Source organism: Tamandua tetradactyla, chromosome 12 (genome assembly GCF_023851605.1).
Source record: "Tamandua tetradactyla isolate mTamTet1 chromosome 12, mTamTet1.pri, whole genome shotgun sequence".
NCBI lineage: Eukaryota > Metazoa > Chordata > Mammalia > Pilosa > Myrmecophagidae > Tamandua > Tamandua tetradactyla.
The window spans coordinates 64652418-64675456 of NC_135338.1; the positions used below are offsets into that span (position 1 = coordinate 64652418).

Consider the following 23039-nt stretch of genomic DNA (forward strand, 5'->3'; position numbering starts at 1 on the left):
CTGAAACAGTACTGTTAGTGCCTGAGTGCTAGGGAGTGGATGCCTGGGAGGGAAAAGAGGCAGGAGTGAGGAACTGGGATGAGAAAGTCAAAAGCAGAGCCTCCTCCCTTCTGAGACAGACACGGGATTGCCAATGCCAAGTGTGTACATCGTTCTTTTCCCAGCGAAAGCCTTACACCCTTATCAAAGATCAGTTGCTCATGAATGTAAGGGCTTATTTCTGGACTCTGGATTTTATTCTATCAATCTGTATGTCTGTCTTTATTGCCAGCACCCCACTGTTCTCATTATTTAGGTTTGTTGTAAATTATGCAGTCAGGAAGAGAGAATCCTCAAACTTTGTTCTTTTTTTAAAGGTTGCCTTGAATCTATAGATCAATTTGAGGCCTATGGCCATCTTAACAATTTGAAGTCTTCTAATCCATAATGGGATTTCTTTCCATTTATTTAGATCTTGTTTAATTTCTCCCAACTGTGTTTTGTACAGGCTTTACACTTCTTTTGTTAAATTTATTTCTAAGTATTTTACTCTTTTTGATGCTATTATAAATGTGATTGTATTCTTAATTTCATTTTTGGATTATTTTTAGTGAATAGAAATGTACTTTTAAATATATATATATTGATATTGAGCCAAGATGGCAGCTTAGTGAGGTGTGGGATTTAGTTTGTCTTCTAGAGCAGCTAGTAAATAGCCAGGAACAGTACAGAACAACTGCTTTTGGGCCACATTAGTGCCGGACACACAATGTACCCCAGTCTGGACAAGCTGAACTGGCTGTGAGCCCACCCAGAACCATGAGATCCCCAGGCTGCAGCGGCCAGCCCCCCTCCTCCACGCTGCTTCTCAGAGGGGAAGGAAAGAGACTTTACTAGCACCTGGGGCTGAGCACAACCAAGTTCCAATCGTGGAATTAATTAACAAATTCTGACTACTAAAAATAGGGACCTGAGCTCAGCTGAGCCTCCAGTAAAAGCTGAGATTGCTAGTAGGTTTTGCCCCGGCACAGAGGAGCCAGGGCTGATGGAAAAAGAAAGAAAAAAAAGTTTTTTTTGGATTGGACAGCACAAAATACTTAAAAGGGTCTGGGCCCTGAAAAGGAAAGGAGATACACAGAGCAACGTACCAATTTAAGCTCTTGACCTGCTCTGTAAAGGACTTTTTTTTTTCCTTTTCTTTTTTGTGGCTGTATTTCTGTGGCTTGACTGCTCTTTGGATACAGCTGCAGGGCTTCTCAGGCTCCATCTTTCCCAGGCATGGGCAGGATTAAGCTTGTTTGAGGATTTGTCTGGAAGCTGTACTTTCCCCAGGAGAGGGATGGGGCCCAGTTTAGGTGGAATCCCTCCCTGACAGAATTCAGACCCCAGGGTCTGGAAAACTGAAGTGATTAAAGACAGCCTACGACCTCTCCTCTGTCTCAACCAGCCTCCAGCAGAGAGAGTCTGCTGAAGTTAAAGGTACCACGTAACCTTATGCTGGTGGGACCTGCAGGCAAACAAGTGCCACATACTAGGCAGAATAGGAAAAACACAGAGTCTACAGGTTTCAAAGGAAAGTCTTTCAACATGCTGGGTCTCACCCTCAGGGAAAACTGATGTAGGTGATTCTTTCCTCCTGACAGGAGGCCAGTTTGGTCTGGGAAAATCTGGCTGGGGTCTATAGTACCTAAGTAGACCCTCCTAAGAGGGATAAAAAAAAAAAGCACCGTACTGGCAAGGCAGAAAATAAGAACTGAAGCATTCTGATCTGTTAAACAAAACCTTAGCTAGAGGTCCAGAATAAGCTGAACTGAATGTCAAAGAACAGATAGATAACAAAGTCATCCAGCAAGAAAACCCTAGGTGAAAAAAAAAGTGAAAACAATTTCCAGAATAAACTAATTAAGGAAGTTAAATGCCTAGACCCCAGGAAAAAATGAGTCATACTATGAGAATTGAAAATATGGCCCAGTCAAAGGAACTAACCAACAATTCAAATGAGATACAGGAGTTGAAACAATTAATTCAGAATGTTCTAACAGACATGGAAAACTTCATCAAAAATCAAATCAATGAATTGAGGGAGAATATAAAGAAAGCAAGGAACACACAAAAAGAAGAAATCAAAAGTCTGAAAACACAAATCACAAAACTTATGGGAATGATAGGCACAGTGGAAGAGAAGAAAAAAACAATGGAAACCTACAATGTTAAATTTCAGTAGGCAGAAGATTATTGAACTGGAGGCGGGACATCTGAAGTCTGAGAGGCAAAAGAAAATCTAGGGAGAAGAATGGGAAAATACGAGCAGGGACTTGGGGAATTGAATGACTACGTGAAGTGCACAAATATATGTGTTGTGGGTGTCCCAGAAGGAGAAGAGAAGGGAAATGGAGGAGAAAAACTAATGGAGGAAATTATCACTGAAAATTTCCCAACTCTTATAAAACTGTTGTAAAAGACATAAAATTATAAATCTAAGAAGTGCAGCATAGTCCAAACAGAATAGATCCAAATAGACATACTCCAAGACACTTACTAATCAGAATGTCAGATGTCAAGCAGAAAGAATCTTTAAAGTAGCATGATAAAAGCAATACATCACATACAACGGAAGCCCATAAGACTTCTGCATAGATTTCTTATGGAAAGACTTAACCGACATCTATAGAGCATTACACCCCACAACAGCAGGATACACCTTTTTCTCAAGTGCTCATGGATTATTCTCAAGGATAGACCATATTCTGGGTCACAAAACAACTCTCAATAAATTTAAAAAGATTAAAATCATACAAAATGCTTTCTCAGGTCATAAAGTAATGAAGCTGGAAATTAATAACAGGCACAGGGCCGGAAAATTCACAAATATATGGAGGCACAACAACACACTTTTAAACAACCAGTGGGTCAAGGAAGAAATTACAAGAGAAATCAGTAAAGATCTTGAGGCAAATGAAAATGAAAACACGACATATCAAAATTTATGGGATGCAGCAAAGGCAATGCTAAGAGGGACATTTATTGCCCCAAATGCCTATATGAGAAAAGAAGAAAGAGCAAAAATTGAGGAATTAACTATCCACTTGGAAGAACTAGAAAAAGAACAGCAAACTAACCCCAAAGCAATCAAAAAGAAAGAAATAACGAAGATTAGAGCAGAAATAAATGAAATTGAGAACATGAAAACAATTGAGAAAATCAGCAAAACCAGACTTTGGTTCTTTGAAAAAATCGATAAGATTGATGGACCATTAGTGAGCTTGACAAAAAGAAGAAGAGAGAGGATGCAAATAAAATCAGCAGTGGAAGAGGAGACATAGCCATTGGCCCCACAGAAATAAAGGAGATAATGAGAGGGTACTATGAACAACTTTATGCTAGTAAACTAGACAATGTAGATGAAATGGACAACTTCCTAGAAAGGCATGAGCAACCAACATTGACTTGAGAAAAAAATAGATGACCTTAACAAACCAATCACGAGTGAAGAAATTGAATCGGTCATTAAGAAGCTCCCCAAAAAGAAAAGTCCAGGACCTGATGGCTTCACATGTGATATCTACCAAACATTCAAGAAAGAATTAGTACCAATCCTCCTCAAACTCTTCAAAAATATTGAAGAGGGGGAAAGGCTACCTAACTCATTCTATGAAGCCAACATTACCCGCATACCAAAGCCAGACAAAGATATTACAAAAAAAGAAAATTACAGGAAGATGGCGGCTTAGTAAGACGCGCGGATCTTAGTTTCTTCTCCAGGACACCTACTAGGGGAGTAGAAACGATACAGAAAGCGCCCAAAGCCACAACAGAGATAAAAAAGACAGCGTACCCCATCCTGGAACGGCTGGCTGGCTGAGAGAAGCAGCTCGGGTGAGATCGCCGACGCGCGCGGGCCTTACCGGGCGGGGTGGCAAGCGGCCGGAGTTACTCCCTTCCCCCTTCCCGGGCCGGCTGGGAGAATTGGAGAGGCGGTCCCGTGAAACAAAGACAGCTGGCGCCCACACCACGCGCAGCCCCCGGACCAACTGAGAGAATTGGATCGGAAACCCCCAGGCCGCGGAGAACGGTGACGGGTGGGGGAGGCCCCTTCCAAACCCGTGACTCCCGGGGAACGTGCACTCTCTCCGGCGGGCCGCTGCCGCTGGCACCCTCCCGCCACGCTTGTTGCCCAGGGCCGACTAGGAAATTCGGACGGGCCCTTTCCCTGGCAGCGGCGACCAGCAACCCTCCCTGCGTTCGGACCCCGGGCCGGCTCAAGCCGTTTCGGCTAGCGAACCCTCAGGACGGCGAGAGTTTTCCAAAGTTTAAGGTCCCACAGCACCTTTTACTGGTGGGACCCGCAGACAAACGGGTGCCACGAGCGCCACCTACTGGGCAGGATAAGAAAAACAGAACCCAGAGATTTCACAGAAAAATATTACAACCTTGCTGGGTCCAACACCAAGAGAAATCTGAATAAATGCCCAGACGCCAGCAGCAGAAGATAACTGTCCACGCTCAAAAGATTGAGAATATGGCTCAGTCAAAGGAACAAACCAATAGCTCAAATGAGACACAAGAGCTGAGACAACTAATGCTGAATATACGAACAGAAATGGAAAACCTCTTCAAAAATGAAATCGATAAATTGAGGGAGGACAAGAAGAGGACATGGGCTGAACATAAAGAAGAAATAGAAAAACTGAAAAAACAAATCGCAGAACTTATGGAAGTGAAGGATAAAGTAGCAAACATAGAAAAATAATGGATAGCTACAATGATAGATTTAAAGAGACAGAAGATAGAATTAGTGATTTGGAGGATGGAACATCTGAATTCCAAAAAGAAACAGAAACTATAGGGAAAAGAATGGAAAAATTTGAACAGGGTATCAGGGAACTCAAGGACAATATGAACCGCACAAATATACGTGTTGTGGGTGTCCCAGAAGGAGAAGAGAAGGGAAAAGGAGGAGAAAAACTAATGGAAGAAATTATCACTGAAAATTTCCCAACTCTTATGAAAGACCTAAAATTACAGATCCAAGAAGTGCAGCGCACCCCAAAGAGATTAGACCCAAATAGGCGTTCTCCAAGACACTTACTAGTTAGAATGTCAGAGGTCAAAGAGAAAGAGAAGATCTTGAAAGCAGCAAGAGAAAAGCAATCCATTACATACAAGGGAAACCCAATAAGATTTTGTGTAGATTTCTCAGCAGAAACCATGGAAGCTAGAAGACAGTGGGATGATATATTTAAAATACTAAAAGAGAAAAACTGCCAACCAAGACTCCTATATCCAGCAAAATTATCCTTCAAAAATGAGGGAGAAATTAAAACATTCTCAGACAAAAAGTCACTGAAAGAATTTGTGACCAAGAGACCAGCTCTGCAAGAAATACTAAAGGGAGCACTAGAGTCAGATACAAAAAGACAGAAGAGAGAGATATGGAAAAGAGTGTAGAAAGAAGGAAAATCAGATATGATATATATAATACAAAAGGCAAAATGGTAGAGGAAAATATTATCCAAACAGTAATAACACTAAATGTCAATGGACTGAATTCCCCAATCAAAAGACATAGATTGGCAGAATGGATTAAAAAACAGGATCCTTCTATATGCTGTCTACAGGAAACACATCTTAGACTCAAAGATAAACATAGGTTGAAAGTGGTTGGGAAAAGATATTTCATGCAAATAACAACCAGAAAAGAGCAGGAGTGGCTATACTAATATCCAACAAATTAGACTTCAAATGTAAAACAGTTAAAAGAGACAAAGAAGGACACTATATACTAATAAAAGGAACAATTCAACAAGAAGACATAACAATCATAAATATTTACGCACCGAATCAGAATGCCCCAAAATACGTGAGGAATATACTGCAAACACTGAAAAGGGAAATAGACTCATATACCATAATAGTTGGAGACTTCAACTCACCACTCTCATCAAGGGACAGAACATCTAGACAGAGGATCAACAAAGAAATAGAGAATCTGAATATTACTATAAATGAACTAGACTTAATAGACATTTATAGGACATTACATCCCACAACAGCAGGATACACCTTTTTCTCAAGTGCTCATGGATCATTCTCAAAGATAGACCATATGCTGGGTCACAAAGCAAGTCTTAACAAATTTAAAAAGATTGAAATCTTACACAACACTTTCTCGGACCATAAAGGAATGATGTTGGAAATCAATAATAGGCAGAGTGCCAGAAAATTCACAAATATGTGGAGGCTCAACAACACACTCCTAAACAACGACTGGGTCAAAGAAGAAATTGCAAGGGAAATTAGCAAATACCTCGAGGCGAATGAAAATGAAAACACAACATATCAAAACTTATGGGACGCAGCAAAGGCAGTGCTAAGAGGGAAATTTATTGCTCTAAATGCCTATATCAGAAAAGAAGAAAAGGCAAAAATTCAGGAATTAACTATCCATTTGGAAGAACTGGAGAAAGAACAGCAAGCTAACCCCAAAGCAAGCAAAAGGAAAGAAATAACAAAGATTAGAGCAGAAATAAATGAAATTGAAAACATGAAAACAATAGAGAATATCAATAAGGCCAGAAGTTGGTTCTATGAGAAAATCAATAAGATTGATGGGCCCTTATCAAGATTGACAAAAAGAAGAAGAGAGAGGATGCAAATAAATAAGATCAGAAATGGAAGAGGAGACATAACTACTGACCTCACAGAAATAAAGGAGGTAATAACAGGATACTATGAACAACTTTACACTAATAAATACAACAATTTAGAGGAAATGGATGGGTTCCTGGAAAGACATGAACAACCAACTTGGACTCAAGAAGACATAGATGACCTCAACAAACCAATCACAAGTAAAGAAATTGAATTAGTCATTCAAAAGCTTCCTAAAAAGAAAAGTCCAGGACCAGATGGCTTCACATGTGAATTCTACCAAACGTTCCAGAAAGAATTAGTACGAATTCTCTTCAAACTCTTCAAAAAAATCGAAGTGGAGGGAAAACTACATAATTCATTCTATGAAGCCAACATCACCCTCATACCAAAACCAGGCAAAGATATTACAAAAAAAGAAAACTACAGACCAATCTCTCTAATGAATACAGATGCAAAAATCCTCAATAAAATTCTAGCAAATCGTATCCAACAGCACATTAAAAGAATTATACATCATGACCAAGTAGGATTCATCCCAGGTATGCAAGGATGGTTCAACATAAGAAAATCAATTAATGTAATACACCATATCAACAAATCAAAGCAGAAAAATCACATGATCATCTCAATTGATGCAGAGAAGGCATTCGACAAGATTCAACATCCTTTCCTGTTGAAAACACTTCAAAAGATAGGAATACAAGGGAACTTCCTTAAAATGATAGAGGGAATATATGAAAAACCCACAGCTAATATCATCCTCAATGGGGAAAAATTGAAAACTTTCCCCCTAAGATCAGGAACAAGACAAGGATGTCCACTATCACCACTATTATTCAACATTGTGTTGGAGGTTCTAGCCAGAGCAATTAGACAAGAAAAAGAAATACAAGGCATCAAAATTGGAAAGGAAGAAGTAAAACTTTCACTGTTTGCAGACGATATGATACTGTACGTCGAAAACCCAGAAAAATCCACAACAAAACTACTAGAGCTAATAAATGAGTACAGCAAAGTAGCAGGTTACAAGATCAACATTCAAAAATCTGTAGCATTTCTATACTCTAGTAATGAACAAGCTGAGGGGGAAATCAAGAAACGAATCCCATTTACAATCGCAACTAAAAGAATAAAATACCTAGGAATAAATTTAACTAAAGAGACAAAAAACCTATATAAAGAAAACTACAAAAAACTGTTAAAAGAAATCACAGAAGACCTAAATAGATGGAAGGGCATACCGTGTTCATGGATTGGAAGACTAAATATAGTTAAGATGTCAATCCTACCTATATTGATTTACAGATTCAATGCAATACCAATCAAAATCCCAACAACTTATTTTTCAGAAATAGAAAAACCAATAAGCAAATTTATCTGGAAGGGCAGGGTGCCCCGAATTGCTAAAAACATCTTGAGGAAAAAAAACGAAGCTGGAGGTCTCGCGCTGCCTGACTTTAAGGCATATTATGAAGCCACAGTGGTCAAAACAGCATGGTATTGGCATAAAGATAGATATATCGACCAATGGAATCGAATAGAGTGCTCAGATATAGACCCTCTCATCTATGGACATTTGATCTTTGATAAGGCAGTCAAGCCAACTCACCTGGGACAGAGCAGTCTCTTCAATAAATGGTGCCTAGAGAACTGGATATCCATATGCAAAAGAATGAAAGAAGACCCATCTCTCACACCCTATACAAAAGTTAACTCAAAATGGATCAAAGATCTAAACATTAGGTCTAAGACCATAAAACAGTTAGAGGAAAATGTTGGGAGATATCTTATGGATCTTACAACTGGAGGCGGTTTTATGGACCTTAAACCTAAAGCAAGAGCACTGAAGAAGGAAATAAATAAATGGGAACTCCTCAAAATTAAACACTTTTGTGCATCAAAGAACTTCATCAAGAAAGTAGAAAGACAGCCTTCACAATGGGAGACAATATTTGGAAATGATATATCAGATAAAGGTCTAGTGTCCAGAATTTATAAAGAGATTGTTCATCTCAACAACAAAAAGACAGCCAACCCAATTACAAAATGGGAAAAAGACTTGAACAGACACCTCTCAGAAGAGGAAATACGGATGGCCAAGAGGCACATGAAGAGATGCTCAATGTCCCTGGCCATTAGAGAAATGCAAATCAAAACCACAATGAGATATCATCTCACACCCACCAGAATGGCCATTATCAACAAAACAGAAAATGACAAGTGCTGGAGAGGATGCGGAGAAAGAGGCACACTTATCCACTGTTGGTGGGAATGTCAAAGGGTGCAACCACTGTGGAAGGCAGTTTGGCGGTTCCTCAAAAAGCTGAATATAGAACTGCCATACGACCCAGCAATACCATTGCTAGGTATCTACTCAAAGGACTTAAGGGCAAAGACACAAACGGACATTTGCACACCAATGTTTATAGCAGCATTATTTACAATTGCAAAGAGATGGAAACAGCCAAAATCTCCATCAACAGAAGAGTGGCTAAACAAACTGTGGTATATACATACGATGGAATATTATGCAGCTTTAAGACAAGATAAACTTATGAACCATGTAATAACATGGATGGACCTAGAGAATATTATGCTGAGTGAATCCAGCCAAAAACTAAAGGACAAATACTGTATGGTCCCACTGATGTGAACGGACATTCGAGAATAAACTTGAAATATGTCATTGGTAACAGAGTTCAGCAGGAGTTAGAAACAGGGTAAGACAATGGGTAATTGAAGCTGAAGGGATACAGACTGTGCAACAGGACTAGATACAAAAACTCAAAAATGGACAGCACAATAATACCTAATTGTAAAGTAATCATGTTAAAACACTGAATGAAGCTGCATCTGAGCTATAGGTTTTTGTTTTGTTTTGTTTTGTTTTGTTTTGATTTTACTATTATTACTTTTATTTTTTTCTCTATATTAACATTCTATATCTTTTTCGGTTATGTTGCTAGTTCTTCTAAACCAATGCAAATGTACTAAGAAATGATGATCATGCATCTATGTGATGATGTTAAGAATTAATGATTGCATGTGTATAATGGTATGATCTCTAAATGTTGGGTTAATTTCTTTTTTTCCGTTAATTAAAAAAAAAAAAAAAAAGAGAAGGGATAATTGGAGATGAAGGGATACAGACTGTACAACGGGACTGGATATAAAAACTCAGAAATGGACAGCACAATACTACCCAATTGTAATGCAATTATGTTAAAACACTGAATGAAGCTGCATGTGAGGTATAGGTTTTTTGTTTTTGTTTTTTTTGTTTTTTTTCTTTCTATTGTTTTAATTCTTATTCTGTTGTCTTTTTATTTCTTTTCCTAAATCGATGCAAATGTACTAAGAAATGATGAATATGCAACTATGTGATGTTATTAAGAATTACTGATTGTACATGTAGATTGGAATGATTTCTAATTGTTTTGTTAATTCTTTTTTTAATTAATAAAAAAAAATATCAAAAAAAAAAAATAAAAAAATAAAAAATAAACATAAAGTACTTTGAACAGTACCTTGCACAAATTAAAAAAAAAAAAAAAAAAAAAAAAAGAAAATTACAGACAAATCTCTTTAATGAATATAGATGTGAAAATCCTCAACAAAATTCTTGCAAATCGAATCCAGCAGCACTTTAAAAGAATTATATACCATGACTGAGTAGGATTCATCCCAGGTATGCAAGGATGGCTCAACATAAGAAAATCAATTAATGTAAAAACACCATATCAACAAATCAAAGCAGAAAAAACACATGATCATCTCAATGCAGAAAAGGCACTTGAAAAAATTCAAAGTCCTTTTTTGTTGATAACACTTCAAAGTATAGGAATGGAAGGGAACTTCCTCAACATGATAAAGGGAATATATGAAAAACCCACAGCTAAAATCATCCTCAATGGGGAAAAACTGAAAACTTTCCCTATAAGATCAGGAGCAAGACAGAGATGTCTACTATCTCACCCCCAAGAGAACCTCTTTTGTTGCTCAAATGTGGCCTCTCTCTCCAGCCAACACAACAAGCAAACTCACCACCCTCTCCGTGTCTATGTGGGACATGACTCCCGGGGGTGTGGACCTTGGCAACGTGGGACAGAAATCCTAAAATGAGCTGAGACTCAGCATCAAGGGGGGATTGAGAAAACCCTAGAATGAGCTGAGACTCAGCATCAAAGAATTGAGAAAACCTTCTCAACCAAAAGGGGGAAGAGTGAAATGAGACAAAGTGTCAATGACTGAGAGATTCCAAAGAGAGTGGAGAGGTTATCCTGGAGGTTATTCTTACGCATTAAGTAGATATCACCTTGTTATTCAAGATGTAATGGAGAGGCTGGAGGGAACTGCCTGAAAATGTGGAGCTGTTTTCCAGTAGCCATGTTTCCTTGAGATGATTGTATAATGATATAGCTTTCACAGTGTGACTGTTTGATTGTGAAAACCTTGTGTCTGATGCTCCTTTTATCTACCTTGCCAACAGACAAGTAGAACGTATGGAATAAAAATAAATAATAGAGGGAAAATGTTAAAAAAAAAAAGATGTCCACTATCACTATTGTTATTCAGCATTGTGTTGGAAGTTCTAACCAGAGCAATTAGATAAGAAAAAGAAATACAAGGCATCAAAATTGGAAAGGAAGAAGTAAAACTCTCACTGTTTGCAGATGATATGATACTATGTGTCGAAAACCCCGAAAAATCCACAGAAAAACTACTAGAGCTAATAAATGAGTACAGCAAAGTGGCAGGTTACAAGGTCAGCACTCAAAAATCTGTAGTGTTTTGATACACTAGTAATGACCAATCTGAGGGGAAATCAAGAAGAAAATTCCATTTATAATTGCAACCAAAAGAGTAAAATATTTAGAAATAAATTTAATGATACAAAAGACCTATACAAAGAAAACTACAAGAAATTGCTAAAAGAAATCACAGAAGACCAAAATAAGTGGAAGGGTGTATCATGTTCATGTATTAGAAGACTAAATATAGTTAAGATGTTAATTCTACCTAAATTGATTTATAGATTCAATGCAATATCAATTAAAAACCCCAAAAGCTTACTCTTCAGAAATAGAAAAGCAAATAACCAAATTTATCTGAAAGGGCAGGGTGCCCCGAATAGCTAAAAATATCCTGAGAAAGAAAAATGAAGTTGGAGGTCTCACACTACCTGATTTTAAGGCACATTAAATCTAATGGACTTTGCCCTGCAGGTTTTCAAAACTGTATGGGTCCAGTGACCCCTGTATTCCTTCTTCCTTATGGAAATGCATATATGTATCCCATGACTATTCCTCCTTTGTATGTTGGCAGCAAATAACTTCTTATTTGCTGGTTTGAAAGGATGTGTGTCCCCTAGAAAAGCCATGTTTTAATCCTAATCCCAATATATAACTACAACTTGTTATGAGTTTTCAAAAGTCCAGAGACAGAGGAAAATTTGCCTGAGCACAGGCCACACTTGTAACTAACTTTGATGAGGCTTTGTACTGGTTTTAACCTGTATTGCATTTAATCGTTACTGAAATGTTTTAAAGTTTTCTGATATTGTAATGGAATTTGTATATGGGTAAAACATGTCTTTTTTAGAGTCCAGAGGGAGGAATATGCTGGTTTGAAAGGATATATGTCCCCTAGAAAAGCCATGTTTTAATCCTAATCCCTTTGTAAAGGCAGCTGTTTCTTCTAATCACTATTCAGTACTGTATGTTTGAAAGTGTAATCAGATCATCTACCTGGAGATGTGATTTAATCGAGAGTGATTGATAAACTGGATTAGGTGACATGTCTCTACCCATTTGGGTGGGTCTTGATAAGTTCTGGAGTCCTATAAAAGAGGAAACATTTTGGAGAATGAAAGAGATTTGGAGAGAGCAGAGAATGCTGCAGCACCACAAAGCAGAGAGTCTACCAGCCAGTGACCTTTGGAGATGAAGAAGGAAAATGCCTCCCAGGGAGCTTCATGAAACTGGAAGCCAGGAGAGAAAGCTAGCAGATGATGCCGTGTTCGCCATGTGCCCTTCCAGCTGAGAAAGAAGCCCTGACTATGTTTGCCATGTGCCTTTTCACTTGAGAGAGAAATCCTGAACTTCATCGGGCTTCTTGAACCAAGGTATCTTTCCCTGGATGCCTTAGATTGGACATTTCTTTAGACTTGCTTTAATTTGGGCATTTTCTTGACCTTAGAACTGTGAACTAGCAACTTATTAAATTCTCCTTTTTGAAGGCCATTCCATTTCTGGTATATTGCATTCTGGTAGCTATCAAACTAGAACATATATATACATCTTAAATCGTACAACACTGATAAACACATTATTAGCTCAACTAGTTTTTACTTGATTCCTTAGGATTTTCTATATACAAGAGTATGCCATCTGCACATAGAGATAGTTTTACCTTCTTCTTTTCCGAACTGGATTCCTTTTATTTCTTTTTCATGCATAATTGCTGAGAAGGGGCGTTTATACAAAAGCTTTGAACAGCCTGGGTGAGGAACCATCCTTCTCCTTGTCAGACTTCCTGCTCTGACTTGTAGGTTGTACTTTCTCTGTGGGCTTAGGGCTGTTTTCAGAGAGATTCCACCTGTATTCACTCACTGATGTCTGAACACACTGAGAATGGACTTATGATGTGCCGAGGGGTTGACTGCGGTGCCCAAGTAACTGCATCAGGGGAGGGCCTGCCAGCCTTTCTAAAGCCCTTCTGCAGTGATGTCCAGGCTCCCCTAGATCCCTGAGCTCCCATTCCCCCTGTGACCACTTAATGGGGCAGAGTCTGCTGCTGCTCTTTCTCTGATAGAATTGAAATCCTACCCCAGATCCAACTGGGGAAGCCACCCACATATCCCCAAGATGTACAGTTTACACATATGAAGCAATTGGCATGGAAAAAAGAAGACGTATGTTTTCTAGCGTGTGCATTGACAGTCGCTGGGCGTGTGTGCAGAGACACCAACCATAAGGAGTGAGATTTACCTCACATAGTTGAGAGGAATCTGGTACTGGTTTTTTCGCTCTGTACCCTCATGTCTCAGTTTGTTTTTCTCTGAGGGTGTGATATGAAAATGTTGTTTATCCTCTTGTATGTTAGGCAATATCCACAGCATCGGGAATCATACAATTTGTTTTAGAATCCTTATTTTATTTTTAAAAATATGGCACAATATATGATTTATATAAACATCACAGGTTAGCCAACCTTAAATGGACCATTGTAATATTCTTTGGATAGTTTTTGAAAATTGAAATATAATTCACATCCCATAAAATTCACTCTTTTAAAGTGTACACCTCTTTTTAGTATATTAACAGAGTGGTGAAACCATCACCACTCCTTCCACAACATTTTTGTCACTCAGACAGGAAACCCTGACCAGTTAATAGTTATTGCCCATTCCTTCCCCATCTGCCCCCAGCCCCTGGCACCCACTAATCTGTTGTCCTTGTGAATTTACCTTCCCTGGACATTTCACATTGGGATTGTTTTCTTATGCTTCTTTTTTCTCTTGTGAATACTGGAGCAAGTCTGTTTTTCCTTGTCCCTGCTACCCAAGCACCATTGATCCTTCCCTGAAGGATTGTTACCAGACCAGAGGCTTAGCTGAGGAATAGGTTGTATGTGAGACTGGATGTGAGAGAGAGGCTAGGCAGTGTTATGAGAGGCCCTAGAGACCTGTTTGCAGAGATGCTCATGTAAGTGCCCCACATTATGGGGGAGCCACATCAAACCCCCATGTTACAGGGGAGCCATGTAGTACCCCACATTATAGGGGAGTCATTTTGGTGCCCCACATTATGGGAGAGCTACTTCGTACCCAGAATTACAGGGGAGCTATGTAATACCCCGCTGTTCTAGTTTACTAGCTGCTGAAATGCAATATACCAGAAACAGAATGAATGGCTTTTAAAAGGCAGAGTTTAATAAGTTGCTAGTTTACAATTCTAAGGCCAAGAAAATATCCCAATTAAAGCAAGTCTATAGAAATGTCCAATTTAAGGTATCTGGGGAAAGCCTTGATTCAAGAAGGCTGACGAAGTTCAGAGTTTCTCTCTCAAGTGGAAAGGCATATGGTAAACATGGTCAGGGTTTCTCTCTCATCTGGAAGGGCATATGGCAAACACGGCGTCATCTGCTAGCTTCCTCTCCAGCAACCTGGGAGGCGTTTTCCTTCTTCATCTCCAAAGGTCGCTGGCTGGTAGACTCTGCTTCTTGTGGCTATGTCGTTCTGCTCTGCTCTCTCTAAATCTCTTTCATTCTCCAAAATGTTCCCTCTTTTATAGGATTCCAATAAACTAATCAAGACCCACCGGAATGGGTGGAAACACGTCTCCACCTAATCCAGTTTAACAACCACTCTTGATTGAATTACATCTCCAGGAAGATGATCTAATTACAAGTTCAAACATACAGTACTGAATAGTGATTAGAAGAAACGGTTGTCTTAACAAAATGGGATTAGGATTGAAACGTTGTTTTTCTAGGGTACATACATCCTTTCAAACTGGCACACCCACGTTACAGGGGAGCCATGTTGTACCCCATGTTATGGGGGAGCCACGTCATACCCCACATTACAAGGGAGCCACGTTAGTGCCCCACGTTACCTACCTGCCAGACTTGGTTTTCCTGTGCCCATTTAGTATAGGGTTGTGTTGTGTATTTTTACTTATATGCTTGGGTTACCTTTTGTACCTATTCATTTCTTTCAGAATTCCATAAAAACAGGGAATCCAAAACTTTAGGTTTGTACTGAGTATGACATGTTTTAAGTATATAAATGTATTTATCATGAGCTTTATCCTAAGTTTCCCTCTTATTTGAAATAGGAATTCACCTCTAAAGAGCTAAGCATTTCTAATTAAAAATATATATATTTTCTGAAGCACAAAAGGGTAAAATAATAAACCAAATAGTGAATAGTTTATAATCTAAGCAGGGTGTTTCAGTACATGAAGCTATAACATCATATCCAAAAAATTAAAGTATTTTCTGCTTCTGGAAAAATTGGCTTGAAACAAGAAATTGTCTGTTCTTTGTGGCTTTGACTATCCCTTTCCATCAGTCTGTGAGTTCAGTGAATATGTACCGAGCACCTTTTCTCTGTCAGCCACTCTTTTAGGTGGTGGGGTTTGTTGTCACCAAAACAGATGACACCCCACACTCCTTCAGGAGCTTGCGTTCTAGGGGCCTTCAGGTATCAGGGGTGCTCATTCTAAGAGGGCTGGAGTAAGCTGGGCCAGGTGGGAGAGGAGGCCAGTGGGAAGCAGAACAGTTCCCGCCCAGCCCTCAGGGAACCTCTTTTCTAGAACAGGGTCCGCACTGGCCACCTTTCCTTCTCAGCAAGCTGAAGGAGATGGATTAGCATCTTAGGATACTCAGTCGTTATCGACAAGCTTGTAAGCAGAGGTCTGCTAGCCTGTTGAGGTCATTTTGAAAAAAAAAAAAATGTTTAATTTCAAGTTAATTTTAATGGGAGGTCTGAGCCTACTGCCCCACCAGGCCGAGAGAGTTGGGTTAGTGCCTGGGCAGCCGATCTGCCCTGAGCTCCTTGGCCTGGTCCAGATTTGGATCCCTGCCTGAAGCATGTTTGGATGTATACCCAGCCATACAGACTGGGTGCTGCTCACCAGGCTGAGGATGGGTGAAGGTGGGCAAGAGGTGAAATAGTGGTTGGCAGCCAGGGAGCTGGAGCTCGGGCAGAGTCCTTGGGAAGAAGGTCTGAAAAGAGCTGGCCCCAGGGGGAGTCCACACATGCAGTCAATCTCAGCTTTGGTCAGAGTGTGTTCTTTATTACAAAGGCATACTCACAGGTAATGCAGATAATCATGAAAAGTATACCAAAGAAAAGAGAAGCCACCCATCCATCTGAATACATTCAGTTTGTGCTTTAGAGAAATGTTAACAAGTATATAAAGTCATTAGTCAATTTTTTAATGCATATTATAATTTCCATTGAAACTGATGTTTCTTCAGGAACTTGATTCAGCTCTTTTGTAACCTTATTTATTTATTTATTTATTTTAACAATTTTATTCACACACTGTACACTCTATCCAAAGCGTACAGTCACTGCCTTTTGGTATAATCACAGAGTTGTGCATTCATCACCACAATCAATTTGAGACCATTCTCATTGCTCCAGAAAGAAAAATACCATACCCCTTATACATCCTTATTATTGACACTTAGCATTGGTATAGAATCTTATGAAGAAATGTTACAATATTGCTGTTAAATATAGTCCATAGTTTGTATTAATTAATTTTTCCCACTGGCCACCCTATTATTAAGATCTTATAACGGTGACATATATTTATTCTAATTCATGTAAGAACATTCTTATATTTGCACAGTTAACCAGTCATCACTATAACAGGGTTTAGTAGGTTATGCAGTCCCATGTTTTAACCTCTAGTTTTCTTTCTAGTGATAAACATGGCCCTAAATTTCCCCTTTCAACCAAAATTGTAGCTGTAATTCAGTGCTGTTAATTACATTCACAGTAATGTGCTATCATTTTATACATTTCCAAATGTTTACAATCAACCTTTTAAAATTTGTGTACAAATTATTCTCTACTCTCATTTTATATCCTGGTAACCTATATTCTAGATTTTTAATTCCATGAGTTTGCTCACTATAATTACTTCATATTAGTGAGATCATACAATATATGACTTTTTGTATGTGTCTTGTTTCACTTAACATAATGTCCTTAAGGTTCATCCATGTTGTTGCATATATCAGTACTTCACTTCTTTTTATAGCTGAATAATATTCCATGGTTGATAATTACCACATATTTTTATCTATTCATCAGTTGGTGGGCAGTTGGGTTGTTTCCATCTTTTATCATTTGTGAATAATGCAAATACCTGTTCGCATTCCTGCCTATGTTATATAGCTTGTAGTGGGATTGGTGGGTCATATGGCAGTTCTATTCTTAGCTTCCTGAGGAACCGCCCCATTTTCTTACACAGTAGTTGCATCATTCTAAATTCCCACCACAAGTGAATAACTGTCCCTATTTCTTCACATCCTCTCCAAAACTTGTAGTTTTCTGGGGGTTTTGTATACCAGCCTGTGGTAGTTAGATTAGTTGTCAACTTGGCCAGGTGAAGGCACCTAGTTCTGTTGCTGTGGACATGAGCCAATGGTAGGTGAATTTCATCTGTTGCTAATTACATCTGCAGTCGGCTAGGAGGCGTGTCTGCTGCAATGAGTGACGTTTGACTTAATTGGCTGGTGCTTAAATGAGAGAACGCAATGTAGCACAGCCAAGCAGCTCGGCATTCCTCATCTCAGCACTAGCAGCTCAGCCCAGGCCTTTGGAGATGCAGAAAGAAGTCACCCCGGGGAAAGTTCTTGGAACCCAGGGGCCTGGAGAGAAGACCAGCAGAGACCATCTTGTGCCTTCCACGTAAGAAAGAACCTCGGTGGAAAGTTAGCTGCCTTTCCTGTGAAGAACCAACAAAATAAATCCCCTTTTATTAAAAGCCAATCCGTCTCTGGTGTGTTGCATTCTGGCAGCTAGCAAACTAGAACACAGCCATACTAGTAGGTGTGAAATGAGATCTCACTGTGGTTTCAATTTCCATTTCCCTAACAGCTAATGTTGTTGAGTACCTTTTCATAACCTTTTTATCATTTGTGTTTTCTCTTTGGAAAAATGCCTGTTCAGGTATTTTGCTCATTTTTAGATTGGGTTGTTTGTCTTTAATGTTGAGTTTTAGGATTTCCTTTTATCTTCTGGATATTAAACCCTTATCATATATGAAGTTTCCAAATATACTGTCCCATTGAGTAGGCTGCCTCTTCAATGTCATGACAAACTTCTTTGAAGCACAAAGTAGTTCCTTTTGAGGAGGTCACATTCATCTATTTCTTCTTTCATTGCTTGTGCTTTGGGTGTCAAGTCTAAGAAACCACCTCTTACCACAAAATCTTGAAGATGCTTCCCCTACGTTTTCCTATAGGAGTTTTATGGCGCTTGTTCTTATATTAGGTATTTGATCCATTTTGAGTTAATGTTTGTATAAGGTATGAGATAGGTGTCCTCTTTCATTCTTTTGGAAATGAATATCCACTTCTCCCAGCACCATTTGTTGAAGAGACAGTTCTGTCCCAGTTGATTGGGTTTGGCAGCATTGTCAAATATCAGTTGATCATAGATATGTCTATTTCTGCACTCTCATTTTGATTCTATTGATCAATATATATACCTTTAGCCAGTACTATTTGTTTGACCACTGAAGTTCTATAACATGCTTTAAATTTAGGAAGTCTTAGTCCTCCATCTTTGTTCTTCTTTCTCAAGATGTTTTTGGCTATTGGGGGCCCCTTGCCCTTCCAAATAAATTTGATGATTGGTTTTTCCATTTCAGCAAAGTAGTTGTTGGAATTTTTATAGAGATTGCATTGAATCTGTAAATCACTTAGGGTAGAATTGACATCTTCGCTATATTTAGGCTTCCAGTCCATGAACATAGAATGTCCTTCTATTTATTTATGTTTTCTTTTATTTCTTTTAGCAATGTTTTGTAGTTTTCTGTGTATAGATCCTTCATATCCTCTGTTAAATTTATTCCTAGGTATTTGATTTTTTCAGTTGGTACTGTAAAAAGACTTTTTTCTTAATTTTCTCCTCAGATTGCTCATTATTGGTGTATAGAAACACTAATGATTTTGCATGCTGATCTTTTATCCCAGCACTCTATTAATTCACTTATTAGCTGTAGTTGCTTTGTTGTAGGTTTTTCGGGACCCTAACTATAGGATCATGCCATCTGCAAACAGTGGAAGTTTTACTTCTTTCTTTCCTATTTGCATGCATTTTATTTTTTTTTCCTAATTATTCCAGCTAGAACATCTAGAATGATGTTGAATTTTGGTAAAAGTAGGCATCCTTGTCTTGTTCCAGATCTTTAAGGAAAGCTTTCATTTGTCTACCATTGTGTTCGGTGTTAGCTGTGGATTTTTCATATATGCCCTTTGTCATGTTGAGAAAGTTTCCTTCTGTTTGTCTTTTGAAGTGTTTATATGAAGAAAGGATGCTGGACTTAGATAAATGTCTTTTCTGCATGAATCAAGATGATCATGTGATTTTTCTCCTTCGATTTGTTGGTGTGGTACATTGCATTAATTGATTTTATTGCACACCTGGGATAAAACCCCTTGATCATGGTGCATAATTCTCTTAATATGTCTTGTTGGATTTGATTTGCTAATATTTTGTTGAGGATTTTTACATCAATATAGATATAAGAGAAATTGGTCTGTAATTCTTTTCTGGCTCTAGTATTAAGGTGATACTGGCTTTATAGAATGTGTTAGATTGTGTTCCCTCCTTTTCAATTCTTTGGAAGAATTTGATCAGGATTGGTATTAATTCTTGGAATTATTGGTAGAACTCAAATGTGAAGCCACTTACCTGGTCCTGGCTTTTCTTTCTTGGGATGTTTTTGATGACTGTCTCAATCTCCTGTGATTGGTTTGTTGAGGCTTTCTATATCCTCTAGCTCAGTGCACATTGTTCGTGTGTGTCTAGGAAATTGTCTATTTAATCTATGTTGTTTGGTTTGTTGGCATACAGTTTTTCATAGTATACTCTTATGATCATTATTATTTCTGTGGGGTCAGTAATAATATACCCACTCAAGACTTCTGATTTTACTTGTTGACATCTTCTCTCTTTTTTTTCTATTTCAGTCTGTCTAAGAGTTTATCAGTTTTATTGTTTTTTCTCTATGAGCCAATTTTTGGTTTTGTTGCTTCTCTGTTGCTTTTTAAAAATTTATCTAAGCAGTTTTATTGAGAGTCACACACTGTACAATCCTTCCAGAGCATACAATCAATGGTTCAAAGTATCAAAACATAGTTCTACATTCATGACGACAATCAATTTTAGAATATTTTATTATGCAAAAAAAAAATCCCATAAGAAATATATTGAATGCGGTATCTTTTTCCATCTGTTCTCTTTCAATGTATTTGTGTCTTTGAGTCTAAGGTGAGTCTCTTGTGGACAGCATATAAATGGATCATATTTTATTTAATCCAGTTTGCCTTTCTGTATCTTGATTGGGAAGTTTACATCCATGAATGTTAATACTGTAAAAATAGTACTTCCTTCAATCACTTTATCCTTTGGCTTCTATATGCCATAACTTATTCTTGTCTCCTTTTTTTTTTTTTTTACCCTTTTAGTTACCCATACTGATATTTTTCATTTCTACACTCTCCTCCAAGCCTCTCCCTTCTGTTTTTTGTTTTCAGCCTGTAGCTTTCCCTGGTTGTCATCCCGGGGGCAGAGTCTGTGGCCACTAGATCCATTGACCACATAGGAGAAGTGTTCATTGGGTGCATGCCACTCCTCCCACAGTTCCAGTGGTGGCATGTGCTGGATTTGGCAGCCCTGGCTGGAGTCCCTGTTTCAAAGCCACTGACACTATGCCCCTGAACTCTGGGCCTATAACCTTATTTGTTATAATTTACTTGACCTCAGGGTCTCAGCTAGCAGAGCTGCTCAGGCTGGCATCTTTGTGGATTTATTCCTAGAAGTACAGACTTTGCACATTAATGGGACCTGCAGGTAGGAAACAACCAGCAGTCCACATGGTAGATCTGTAACCATATGCATTAACAGAGCCTGCACCAAAGGGGCTCAGGGGACCTCCTGACTCCCAGGGGGCCTTTGCCAGCCCCTGTCCTGGGAGTCCTGTCACCCCCTGAACTCCAGCCTTCTCATGTTCAGATGGGGACCCTAGCCTCCTGCCTGCCCTCCTTGTAGAACATCCTGGGTTAGGGCGTGCATACCCATGATGTGAAGCCCCAAATCATGTTGTTTCAGGTTAGCCGAGAACAGATGGGGCTGGTGGAGGACATTGATTATGTGAGATCTGAATATGAGTTCTGTGGAGGCACTCTTGGAAGGGTAGTCTAAGAAAAGTGACGTGGGGTTCTGGAGACTGATGCCAATTGAAGTAAGTTCTGTGTGAGTGACAGAGACACTGAGCCCAGGCCTGACTGCGATACCATTGCCACATGACTGTGCCACCCCACACCGTGCTGCGCAGTGTCCCCCGACAATGAGGCCAATGGGGAAGTGAACTGGCTGAGAATGGCCATTATTTCAGCCAAAATATGGGAACGATGCATAGAATTTGAAGTTATAATACCACAAAGCCATAACTGTATTTTTAAGAATCTTAAAAATAGAATTTAAAGTGTATTTTTAGAAGTTTTTTTTAAATAGTGAAGTTAACTGAATTACACTTGAGTAAAGGAGAGAGGAATAAAGCATATTTGATCGTGTCTTGTTCATATTACGTATTAAGTCAGGAAGGATTTTTGTGTATTACTTAGTACTAAAAGAAACGCACCTGTAAGGCATTTCCACTTTTCTGAAGCTGTTTGCTCTTTGTACAAGACGATGTACTCACACTTGACTTAGTTGTCATTATTCTTTTCCTACAGAATTTCTCTTTTCTAAAATGGAGTCCAGTAAGAAGACAGACTCCCCTGGCTCACTGCAGACCAACCCACCGTTAAAGCTGCATCCTGACCGCAGTCCTGGGACATCCATTTTTGTCCCTGAACAAGGAGGTTACAAAGAGAAATTTGTAAAGACCGTGGAAGACAAGTACAAATGTGAAAAGTGCCGCCTGGTCTTGTGTAACCCTAAGCAGACCGAATGTGGCCACCGGTTTTGTGAAAGCTGCATGGCTGCCTTGCTGAGGTAGGTGCTGCCACCACTGCCGCATGCTAGGGCCACTGTGATTAGATCTGCTACTGCCCTCAGCTCTACCAGCCTTTCCTCTGGCACCCATTTGTTCATTTATTTCTCCCAAAAGTAAATCTCTAGAAGTTTAAAGTGCTGGCACAGTCTGAGTAAATGTTTCAGAGCCCAACTTATGAACTATTTAGGGAAACCTAGGAGAAGCCCATTGTTGAGCTTGCTGAGGCAGGCCATGTGCCTCTGTGCCCAAGCCCTTCACTCCTCCAGCAGCCTCTGAGGAATTCAGAGCCTAGGCCACCCCCAGCCCAAGTTACACGTATGCAGCAGGTATGGGGAGCCTGGTTAGCTCTGCACTGATACCATGAGCTGTTTAGGACAGTGCTCATTATTCATCCCACACATGGCTTCTGGGCAGTGTGCTGGGTCCCAGGGCGACAGCGGAATGCGCACAGCTTCAGTCCCACTGTCAGCCTGGGAGGGCTTTACAGCTCCCTTCCCAACTTGGCCGCTTGAGTTAGCTGTCCAGGAGCTCTCATCTGAGCACAGCAGGGCTTGAATGCCAGCCTCCTCTACCTCTCCCTGTCCTGGGCCCCTGCTGCCCTCTGCCTCCTCCAGGACTTCAGTCTTGGTCTCTTCCCACTTAGACCCCAAAGAA

The 23039-nt window shown here is 39.4% G+C and overlaps 1 protein-coding gene across 17 annotated transcripts in view; it reads left to right on the plus strand.

Moving 5' to 3' along the window:
* Positions 1 to 23039, plus strand: part of TRAF3 (TNF receptor associated factor 3) — a 187872-nt gene that overhangs the window by 130672 nt on the left and 34161 nt on the right. For 16 of the 17 annotated variants that reach the window (XM_077123635.1, XM_077123637.1, XM_077123640.1 and 13 more), the window contains one exon: positions 22123 to 22384. In XM_077123635.1, coding sequence (XP_076979750.1) covers positions 22140 to 22384 — 245 coding nt within the window. In that variant the 5' untranslated portion in view covers positions 22123 to 22139. Of the gene's footprint in view, positions 1 to 20963; positions 21630 to 22122; positions 22385 to 23039 lie in introns of those variants that run through there. The other variant, XM_077123638.1, reaches the window with a different exon arrangement.